Raw genomic sequence first — 10,750 nt, forward strand, 5'->3', positions numbered from 1 at the left:
TCATTCTGTGTGATGAGTGTTGTGGGGTCTCAGGGGAGGAGGGCAGACGGTTTTGGTGCATGGGGAGCGGGGGTATGTTGCAGGCTGGGTTTAGGGGTGATGCACCACGCTGGGCTCCTACCGTTCTCCTGCCTGAGGATGCTTGGCTGGTCCTGGCTCGCCGTGGGGTCCGGGCAGGATTTGGCCTCCAGCAAGCTGGAAAAATTTAGCCCGTCTGCAAATGTGACGCTCGCAGGAGGGTGCCTAAAGCCGGCGGGCTTTGCTGCGGGAGAAAACACCCCCACCGTGGCGGGACCACCCTCGCCATCCTTCTGGGGCCTCCTGAAGCCCCAGCTGCTGGTGCGGGACGGGCCCCCCCCGGCACCCAGCACGCCGGGGTGAGGTTCCCCCCGGCAGGCCTGGGGAGGGGGGCTGGCCTCGCTCCCCGCTCGCCTCCCAGACAAAGGACATTCCTGAGAGCCGGCCAAGGCGGCCGGCCTCCCCTCCGTCCTGGCCTTCCCTCCGTCCCGTCCCGCTGCGGGGTCTGGGCTTCCCCCGCGCTGCCCGTGGCCATGGTGGTGTTGCCCTCTGGGGCCACTCGCCGAGGGCAGGCGGTTCAGCTTTGGGGCTGGGGCAGGATTTGGCTGGGTGCCCCGATGTGGGGTGCGTGGAGAGGAGGAGGAGGAGGCAGGGCTGGCCACGGCGGCTGAGCTCCGGCTCGGCTGAAGGGGCCGCGATTTGCTGGTTTGTTCTTTTTTTAATTTCCCCTCCTCTGCTTCCTTCCCTTCTTCCGCCTTCTTCTCCCTCTTCCCAGCCCTCTCCCGATGCTGCTCCGGGGGTAAGGACAGCCCTCGCCTCCCACCCCATCCTGCTGCTGCTCTGCCCCGGGGGCAGCGAGGGGGTGACCCAGAGGGGTGACGGGGCTTGGGGTGGGGGCCCCGGGGATGCTCCTGCAGCCCCAGCCACGGGGGAGGCTGCTCCGGGGGTACCAGTGGGGCCGGGATGCTCCCGGTGGGGTGCAGGGGGGCAGCAACACCCGGGTGCCACCGGGACCGCGAGGCCGGTGCAGGACAGTTGACACGTGTGGTGCTGGGGGGCCGCGGTGGGGCAGGGGGCTGGTGTCTGTCTGGTGGCACCTTTGGTGGGTTGTGTCTGTGCAGGATGGCTGCTCTGGGGGCTTTGGGTCCCTGATTTGACTCAGAAAGTGCCGGTTCCCTCTGGGGCATCTTGCTGGGTGGCCCCAGGGCACCCCAAAGGGCTCAGCCCCTGGCCACCCGCTTTGGGGAACCACCACTGCTCTGTCCCCCTGCTCCAGAGTGATGTTGGGACAGTGTCAGTACCCTGGGTGGCCTCATGCTGTGCCACGTCCCTGTCCCCTTCCCCGCCGGGCTGTGCACCGCAGTGGCACCATGTGCCTTTGCCCCCCGGGCACCGGGATCACCGTGGCTGCCGCCTGTGGAGCCACCGTGGGCTGTTTGCAGGTGGTGCCAAGGCGGGTGCTGGGGAGGAGGGTCTCACGCAGCCTCCCCGGGGTTTTCCCCCCCACAGGGTGCATGGAGGGGGGCTCTCCCGCTGAGACGCGGCGAGTGCCGCGGCCCCCCAAGCAGCACGGACAAGACCCTGCCCCGCCGGAGCACCCCGAGGCCACCCGTGGCCCCCACGCCGTCCTGGAGAGCAAGGTGAAGGCGCTGAAGGAGAAGCGGGGGGCTGGCCGGCTGGGGACCCCCACGGCCACCCCCAAGAAAGCCCGGCCCCGGCGGGGGAAGGCGGAGGCGGTGGTGGAGCCGCGGGCTCAGCTCCGCACATACCTGACGGACGGGCTGCTGGACGGCGGGGAGCCCGCAGCCGGCGGCCCCCCAGCCCCGACACCCCGCACTGGCACCCCAGGGCTCTGGAGGGTGCCGGCAGCCAGAGGAGACACGCTGGGATGCACCGAGGTCCCCCAGGACGGGGGCAGCGGGTCCCGAGGCTCTGCCTTCCCCCGTGAGAGACCCTCCGTGGAAGATGGGGCGCGAACCCCACCGCGGGACCCGGGGGGTCCCTCTGCGTCCCCCACCGCAGCGGAGAGCTGGGAGGGGCTCTCGCTGGCCGAGCGGGTGGAGAGGAACCGGCGGCTGCTGCAGGAGGTGCTGGGCCTCGCCGGGACCGGTGCGTGTGTCGGGCAGGTGGTGACCGGTTCGGTAGAGCTGGGGGGAGCGGGAAGGAAAAGCCTCGGGGTGAAGGGGGTCCTTGGGGGTGCTGGTTCGCACACCAGAGCTGTCCTGTCGCCCGCGGGTGCTGCACCCCCTTCACCGGCAGCTGTAGGAGATGCTCATTAACAAAATGGGGTGCTGCTTCACTGGGATGCTCTGGCGTCCTGGGGAGGAATTTCACTGCTAGAAGCAAGAAATCCTTTTTCTGGGGCGCTCAGGGTCTGTGGGCATCATCTTCCCTCTGCAAGCTGAATTAATTTCTCCTTTTGAAAGCATCTGCCCTGGTGACCCCACGGTCCCCATCCCCGTGGGCGTACCCCATGCCGGGTGGTGTTACCCCCCATCCCTCTCCTCCGGGGTCTCTCTGGAGCTGAGCAGCTGGGACACCCTGTAGGGAATTAACCCCAAAAAGGGTGTTTGTTGGGAGGGGCTGAGCTGTGGGGCTGGTGCTCGCAAGGGATCCCAGGGCTGCAGAGCAGCCAGGCTGATGCCTTTCCCTGTGCGTTTCAGAGGTGCCGGCAAGCGACGGGGACTGGGACTCGGGGGTCTCGCTGCAGGACGCCGAGGGCTGCAGGTAGGCTGTCCCAGCGTGGTGGTGGGGGAGCACGTCCTCTTTCCCCTTCCCCGGCCTTGTATTTTAAATGCATCCCGCAAAGCAGTGCCGAGGCTCGTCAGGGCTGTGGGGCAGCCCCCCAGCGTGGCAGCCGTCGGGGGGAGCATGGGGGGGCTCCGACTATGCATGGGGCAGGAGGGTCAGGCTGAGCCAGGAGTCCATGTGGTGCTTGGGCACAGGGGGGTCCCCGAAGGGACCCTGCGTGGGAAGTGAGCTGGGGAAGAGGATGGGACAGAAATTTGCTCCAGGTGCTTAAGAGGGTGGAGGCAGCGGGCGTGTGTGATCTTGTTGGCCTGATGACAAACCTTAGAGGTACGGACTGAAAATACGGAGGTGGGCCGGCAGCGGGGAGCAGGGCTGGGGGTTCGGGGGGTGCGTGGGGGAAGCGATGAGTGGGGAAGAACCCCGTGTGTCGCAGTTACTGGTTCTGCTTTGTGCCGGTGGCTGGGGTCGGTCGGTGACGGCCGGGTGCCAGGCTGAGAGCTGGGTACACCGGGGTCCCTGCGAGCGGGGGCAGCCGGGACCCGGGAGGACATATGGACCCCCCCCAGCCTTGCACCGGGGGCTGTCCTGGGGCCGGCATGCGCCCACCCTCCTGCCGCGAAGAGGTTAAGGCCAGGCTCCCCGAAGTGACTGCCTGAGCTGATTATTTTAATCGGGGGGATTAGGGCCGCGGCCAACAGGGAAGGCAGCGCTGGGGCAGGGCTGCGCCCTCCCGTAGCGGCCCACCCTGCGGCCAGCAGGGCGGGGGGGTGTGGGGAAAAGCCCCCTGCAAGGGAGGGAAGGCAGACAGGTTGGGGGGTCATCCCACACCTACCTGCGTTTGCCACGCGGTGGGATTTACACCACTGGGGGTGGGAGGCAGCGCCTGCCTCAGTTTCCCCATCCACCTCTGGGGTACCCGTGGTGCAAAGCCGGTCCCTGAGCTGGGTGGGTGCTGAGCCTCCCCCAAAGCATCACCGGGAGGTACGGGGGCTCCTGCCCGGCTGCCCCCAGCCCAGCAGCCTGCCCGCCCGTGAACGGAGGCCGGGCCCCGCTCTCTCTGGGCAGAGCGGCCTCGGCGTCACCGTTAAACCCCCTCTAATCCCTGTTATTTTTTCCTAATCCCGCTCCCCACCGCGGGGCCACAGGGCCTTCGTCCCGGGGCAGGAGCTGGAGCTGAGCCCGCGGCACGAGCAGGCCAAGCAGCTGCTGCAGCGCGCACGCATGAAGGCTCGGACGAACCCCCTGCGCGCCAGCCACGACATCCTCCCGCTGCCCCCGGCCGCTGCCCCGCGCCCCAGGTCAGTGCCAGCCGTGTCCCGCCTGTTCCCGTGGGGCTATCGGGGGGGCGCGTGGGCTTGGCATGTGTGCAGAGCATGCGCATACGTGTAGAGCATGCACATATGTGCAGAGCGTGCGGGTGTGTGCAGGCACATGGGCAGAGCGTGCACCCATGTGTGCGGAGCCGGGGTCTGACCTGCTGCATGCAGCCTCGTACCCTTGCCTGAGCCACCTTCCGCTCGCAGGAGTGTCCCTGTGCCCGCGTGAAACCTTTGCAGCACAATCTTTGGGGGGTGTTTAATCGTGTTTTATGGCACCGCGGAGGCGTCACTGGCGTGCCCGGGGCTGGCTGGGAGGAACGCGTTTCCCAGGCGGTCACAGAATCACAGAATCAATCAGGTTGGAAGAGCCCTCTGGGATCATAGAGTCCAACCATTGCCCTGACACCACCATGTCAACTAGACCATGGCACTAAGTGCCATGTCCAGTCTTGTCTTAAACACCTCCAGAGATGGTGACTCCAGCACCTCCCTGGGCAGCCCCTTCCAATGGCTAATGACCCTTTCTGAGAAGAAATGCTTCCTAATGTCCAACCTGAACCTCCCCTGCCAAAGCTTAAGGCTGTGTCCTCTTGTCCTATCGCTGGTTGCCTGGGAGAAGAGGCCGACTCCCACTCCACTACAACCTCCCTTCAGGGAGTTGTAGACTGCAATAAGGTCACCTCTGAGCTTTGGGCAGCCGGGGCAGAGGGCTGGAGGGGAGCGGGGCCGCACGGAGCATCAGGCGCCCATCCTGCATCTCCCCTCACACCCAAGGGACCCAGCCAGCTCCTCCGTCCGTCTGTCTGTCTGTCCCCACACCAGGGAGCCGAGCAGGAGGCCGAGCGTCGCCCCGCGGGACGGCGGGAGCCTGAGCGACTCGTCGAGCGGGGAGTCGAGCTGCGGGCGGGCGCGGCGGCCCCGGGGCCCGTCGCCGTCCCGCGTCTGCTTCGAGGACGAGTCGGCCCGCGACGCCGAGGTGCGATACCTGGAGCGGCTGCAGCTGCGGCACCGGCGGGCGCTGGGCTCGCTGCTCTCCTCGCCGGAGCCAGCCGGCGGTGGGCAACCAGGGGATGGGGCCGGGGCCAGCCGGCCCAAAGCCCGCAGCAGTGACCTCGTGGTCGGGGGCAAGTGCAGCGCCTGCGGCTCCTTCCTTGGTGCCACCGCCAGCCGGGGCACGGACACGCCAGCGGCCACCGATGTGGCTGAAAGTAGCCCTGCGGCACAAGGAAACACCCCAGGGGGCAGCGGTGGGCCGAGCGCTGCCCGTCCGGAGCCCAAACCCAGGGTTCTGGGCCCCCGGGGGTCCCCGCTGTGGATCCTCCCCTCCCGGCAGCACATCCACACCGAGAAGATCAAGGAGACCTACATCGGGGACGTCACCTACGTCGATGAGGTGGACTCGGCCCTGGAGAGCACCGACACCTCCGACGGCTGCCGGACGGACAGCGAGGAGGCAGGACCCCGCAGCCCCCACCCGCGGGGGCACCGGGACCCCCGGGCTCGCGGGCACAGGGCCCCCCGTGCCGCCCCGCAGCCGGAGGCGAGGGCCGGGAAGGGGACGTGCACGGCTGGCAGTGGCCCCCGCGCAGGGGACGGGGGCTCAGGCAGTGCCACAAGCCGGACAGGGGCTGTTTGCCCCCCGCTACCAGGGAAAGCCGGCAGCCGGGGGGACGGGGACCCCCACCAGCATCCAGGGGGCAGCAAGGGGGTGGGAAAAACCCCTCGTACCCCGCAGCAGCCCAGCGAGCCCCCGGACCCCTCCTCACAGCCGGGGGCTGGCACCCCTGGGCCGGGCACCCACCTCCCCGCTCCCCCCCCCACTAAGAAGGCCTGCCCCCAGGTGCCTTGCAGGAAAACCCCCTTCTCGGGCGGCAGCCACCGGGCCTCGAGCCAAGGAGCCCGGGGCCCAGAGCCCGATGGTGGGAGCGCTGCGACCCCCGAGTCGGGGGGCACAGGGGAGCGGCGGGGTCCCTGCAGCCCCAGGTGGCTCCCGGGGAGCCCCCTCCGTGCCTTGTCCACCAACAACTGCAACAACACTTGCGGGCAGGACCCCACGGGGACGGACACAGGTAAGAGACCCACGCACAGGGGTGCCTGGGGGGTCCTCAACGAGGCAGGGACGTGACTGTCTTGCTGTGGTTACAGGGGCACCATCACACCCCACTGCTACCCCTGGACCTCAGGAGGCTGCTCGTCCCCCCGAGGAAGCTGCCAGGACACCCAGAACGCAGCAGCAGCAGCACCCGGCCGGGAGCGCGGCACAGGGGTGAGTGAGAGGGAGGGGTTGCTGGCATCCTGCACCGTGCAGTGGGTGCTGCACCCTGAGCATCCTTCCTTGGCATGGTGGGTGCTGCATCCCTGAGCATTCCTCCTTGGCATGGTGGGTGCTGCATCCCTGAGCATCCCTCCTTGGCATGGTGGGTGCTGCACCCTGAGCATTCCTCCTTGGCAAGGTGGGTGCTGCACCCTGAGCATCCCTCCTTGGCACGGTGGGTGCTGCATCCCTGAGCGTCCCTCCTTGGCACGGTGGGTGCTGCACCCTGAGCATCCCTCCTTGGCACGGTGGGTGCTGCATCCCTGAGCGTCCCTCCTTGGCACGGTGGGTGCTGCACCCTGAGCATCCCTCCTTGGCAAGGTGGGTGCTGCACCCTGAGCATCCCTCCTTGGCACGGTGGGTGCTGTGTCCCTGAGCATCCCTCCTTGGCACGGTGGGTGCTGCCAGGCTGAGCCTCCCCAAGGCTTCCCAGTGGGATTCTACCTTTTGGCACCAAAAACCTCCCAGAAGCCACACTATGGGGATGACAATTGTGCATGTGGGGTTGGGGGAGCTGCGTTTCACCCCACATCTGTTCTGCCGGGGGTGTTGCAGCAGATGTGATGCTGGGCGACCTCGGAGGTGCTCAGCTCAGTGCCAGGTCTTCTCTTTTGGGGAAAATCAGCTGCTAAACGCCGCCAGCCCCGGGGCTGCCTTGGGGCTCACCAAACACGAACACGCTGGACCCGTGCCCGGGCGCAGCGTGTCTCAGCCTGGCAGGAGGGTTCGGAGGCGGCGCTGGGTCTTTCGAGTCCCTTGGCAGGATGCGATCCCTTCGGGCAGAGAGCAGGGGAGGTCTGAAGGGCGTTGAACCCTGAAATTAGGGGGAAAAGGGGTAGGGAGCCTGTTGGGTCTCTGGCTCGTGGAGCCATCCCTTGTGCGTGCTGGGTTAGTGCTGCCGGAGGCGGCTGCGCCCTGATCTCCCTGTGCACCCCACTTTCACCGTGCACCCCGATCTCACTGTGCTGAGGCTGCCAAGGCAGGTGCAGGATGATGGCCCTGCTCCCCCCACCCCAGGTGGGTGACCACCGTCCCCCTCCCTGCAGGGAGCCAGGGCGGGCAGCGAGCCGCAAGGGCAGCAGCGCTTCGGCATCGGGGCTGAAGAAGCTCCTGAGCAGCCTGAGCCAGAGCACCAAGCAGCGCCTGGGCCGCTTCCGCTGCTACAGCATGGAGCAGCTCCCGGCCCCCGGCGGCACCCCCCAGGACGGCCCCGCCATGAAGAAGTCACCCTCCTTGCAGTCCCTGAAGCTGGTGAGCCAAAACGTTACCCCGCTACGGGGGGACGGGGGAGGTCCTGCAAGAGGAGGGGTGCTGGGCTGGGGTGAAGCGTTCCTGAGCATCACTCTATGGCCCCAGTGGTCCTGTGGGGGGGTGTGGGGGCACGTGTCATCCTAAATCTGCTGGGTTTGAAAAGCCTGGAGCTAAATGGGGAGGGAAGGAGGAAGGGATAGATGAGCAGATTTGGGGAGGGCAGATGGGGTAATTTGGTTCTGGGTTGTGGCTCATGTGTCCCAGCAAGGTGCCTCCCCATGAAACCACCTCCTTGGGCGGGTGTCCTGGAGTGGGGGACACTGGCTTTGTCCCTCCTCAGCAGTGGTTTGGGGGCTCCAGTGGGGGATCTGGGGGCTTGGGATGCCCCCCGCTCCCTGGGCATGGTGGCAGGCGAAGGGCTGCGGTGCCGCACGGTGTTCGTGGTCATCCCTATCTCAACTGGGTGCTCTTCCCCAGGTGTCACCTTTCTGCCAGCCCCGGAAAGCTGCCTCCGTCCAGAGCCTGCACCCCCTCCTGGGCAAGGCATCCCGCGCCAGCGCCTACCTCCTGCCCCAGACCGCGGCCGACGGGTAGGACGGGGCTTGGCATGTCCCCACCGTGCTGGGGAAGGCTGTTTCGGGGAAGCTCAGCCACACGCGGTGGCTTGGTGCAGCCAGGGACCCTGTCACCTGGTCCCTAGCAGCTTCCCAGGGTCCCCGCTCACCCCGTCTCCCCTCTCCCCACAGGAAAGGGGGCTCGGGGCCGCAGCGCTCGCTGAGCGTGGAGGACATCGGGGCGCCCGCCCGGCTGCGCACGGTGGGGCGCGTGGTGGAGGTCTTCCCCGACGGCACCAGCCAGCTGGAGCTGCAGCGACCGCCCCACGGCGCCTTCGGGTTTTGTGTCACCTCTGGGCACGGCCGGCCCGACTCAGGTACGGTGTCACGCGGGCCTCGGGGCAGGCACGGCGTGGCCCCTCCACCACGGCTCTCGTCCTTCCCCAGGAGTGAGGTTGGGGATGGGCAGAGGGAGCTGCTCCATCGCTGCTGAGCCCCACAGGGGTGACAGTGGATGGGGGATGCTGCCACGCATGGCTTTGGCCATGCGCAGTCCCGTGTGTCCATCAGCCCGCGGCTTGGGACATGCAGCTCGTCCCAAAAAGCCATTTACAGTGAATTTGTTGCTGTGTGTGGACCCGGCGTGCAGCCCTGGGGGGCACAGCGCCGGCCACGGCGTGCAGGGTGGGGGGCTCACCCGTCCCCGTCCCTCTCCGCAGGTGTCTACGTGCAGGAGATGGCGGACGCCGGCACGGCCAAGCTGTACGCGGGGCTGCTGGGCGTGGGGGACGAGATCCTGCAGGTCAACGGGGCGGCCGTCTCGGGGCTGGGGCTGGCCCGCATCCGTGAGCTGCTGCTCCAGGCAGACACCCTGTCCCTCCGCGTGCTCAGGCATCGCCCAGCGCCCCGGTAGCCCCAGCACAGCTCCTGGTAGCCTAGTGGGAGGATGACAATGTCCCACCGATGTCCCAGGATGCTGCAGGATGGCATGGCGTGGACAGTAGTGTCATGCTCCGCTGCAGTACTTGGCTCCCTGCTGTGGTGGCTGGACCCCCAGAGTGGGACCAAGGACCCCTGCAGTGTCCAGCGTCTTCAGGAGCTGTCCCAAGCGTGGGGACAGGGGACAGGCCAGTCCTGCCATCAAGCCGGGGGGGGTCTGTCCTGCTGGGCACTGCGGTGGCCAGCGTGGGGACGCCCTGTCCTTGCGTCCCCAGGAGACGCGGGGCCCCCTGCCAGCACTGGAAACCTGCACCTGCGGGCTGGTGGGTTTCTTTTAAATTATTTCAAACTGCAAAAAAAAAATATATGTATGTAATAACAAAACGTGGTGCCCGTGGCTTGTGGGTGGCACAGAGGGGCTGGGGGTGACACTTGGTCAGGGGAACAGGAGGTTCCCCAGCCCCGGGGTTATGGGGCTGCTGGTGGATGCGGGAGCCGCGGATGGGTCTGGGTGCTGGGGAGCATGTGGGTGCCTTCACGTGGGGCTGAGCCACCCCAGGCCGGTGCAACTGTGGTGGGCTGCTTGTCCGGGGTGCTGAACGCGTGTCCTGGCTGCGGGGTGGCAGGGGTGGCATGGCCCATGGTCCTGGGACAGGCAGAGCTGGGATGCTGTCAGTTAAGGGTAGGAGGAGTTCTCTGGGGCCTCAGGACCCGTTTGGTCTGTGGGCTGGGGAAATGGGGACAGGGCGGGGGGACCTCCCCGTTGCCACCCCCAGGCAGCCTGCACTCTGGTGGGGAGGCCTCTGGGTGGGCTCAGGGTCTTTGCTGCCTGGTTTCCCATGGCCCAGTCCCTCTAACAGCTGCCTGCTGACTGTGTTGTGGTGCTGGGGGGGCCCTGGGGGGGCTCAGCTCAGGACAACCCCCCTTCGATGCTCTGGCGAGCGGCACGGGGGGCTGGGAGGGAGCATGGGGTGAGGGGGCTGCTCTCCTCTTCCTGTAAGTATTCATCACTGGATGGGTGCCTGGCAGATGCTGGCAGGAGCTTTCCCCACTACTCCGCACCAGGAGACCCCCTGGCTTGTCCCCAAGCACGGGTCGCTGTGAGAAGGACCGGTGACCTCCGCTGCACCACGCCGGGCAGCAGCAACGCGTTTATTTAGTGTTAACGGGAGGGGCACCACCAACAACAGGAAAAGTAAACATACACGGGGGGGGGAAGGGACTGAAGGCAGTTTGGTGGCTTGTGGTGACACCAGCAGCTGGGCCACCCTCTAGGGTGGGACCCACGGCCCGGGAACCTGCTCGTGGAGAGGCGCTAAGCCCAAGGAGCTGCGCAGACGCTGCAACAGCCAGCCTTGGAATGGGGATTCTCGCAGCATAACCAAAAGACACGAGGCGCTCTGCGAGGATACAGAGCAACCGCTGAAATAATTAGCGCAGGTCTGTGCTAATTGTGCGTGCGTTAATGAGGAGAGCACCCGCCCAGGGGTTTGGTATCGACCACCCGGTAACTCCTAACCCACCGTACGGCACAGACAACCAGGCCATCCGGCACTGCTGAGAGCACTCAAAGGTAACAAAAGGATTGAGAAGGAACACAGAAA

At 66.9% G+C, this 10,750-nt stretch overlaps 1 protein-coding gene across 1 annotated transcript; it reads left to right on the forward strand.

The window, feature by feature from the left end:
* The first annotated feature begins 789 nt into the window (after positions 1–789).
* Positions 790–9,188, forward strand: KIAA1614 (KIAA1614 ortholog). Its single transcript, XM_068416990.1, has 10 exons — positions 790–817; positions 1,528–2,127; positions 2,682–2,745; positions 3,915–4,067; positions 4,911–6,157; positions 6,234–6,354; positions 7,449–7,653; positions 8,131–8,243; positions 8,400–8,584; positions 8,927–9,188. Exons 2-10 carry the CDS (start codon positions 1,533–1,535, stop codon positions 9,118–9,120), a joined length of 2,877 nt encoding a protein of 958 aa, XP_068273091.1. The 5' UTR covers positions 790–817; positions 1,528–1,532; the 3' UTR covers positions 9,121–9,188.
* Positions 9,189–10,750: the final 1,562 nt, after the last annotated feature.

This window comes from Nyctibius grandis, chromosome 21 (assembly GCF_013368605.1).
Source record: "Nyctibius grandis isolate bNycGra1 chromosome 21, bNycGra1.pri, whole genome shotgun sequence".
Taxonomy (NCBI): Eukaryota; Metazoa; Chordata; class Aves; order Nyctibiiformes; family Nyctibiidae; genus Nyctibius; species Nyctibius grandis.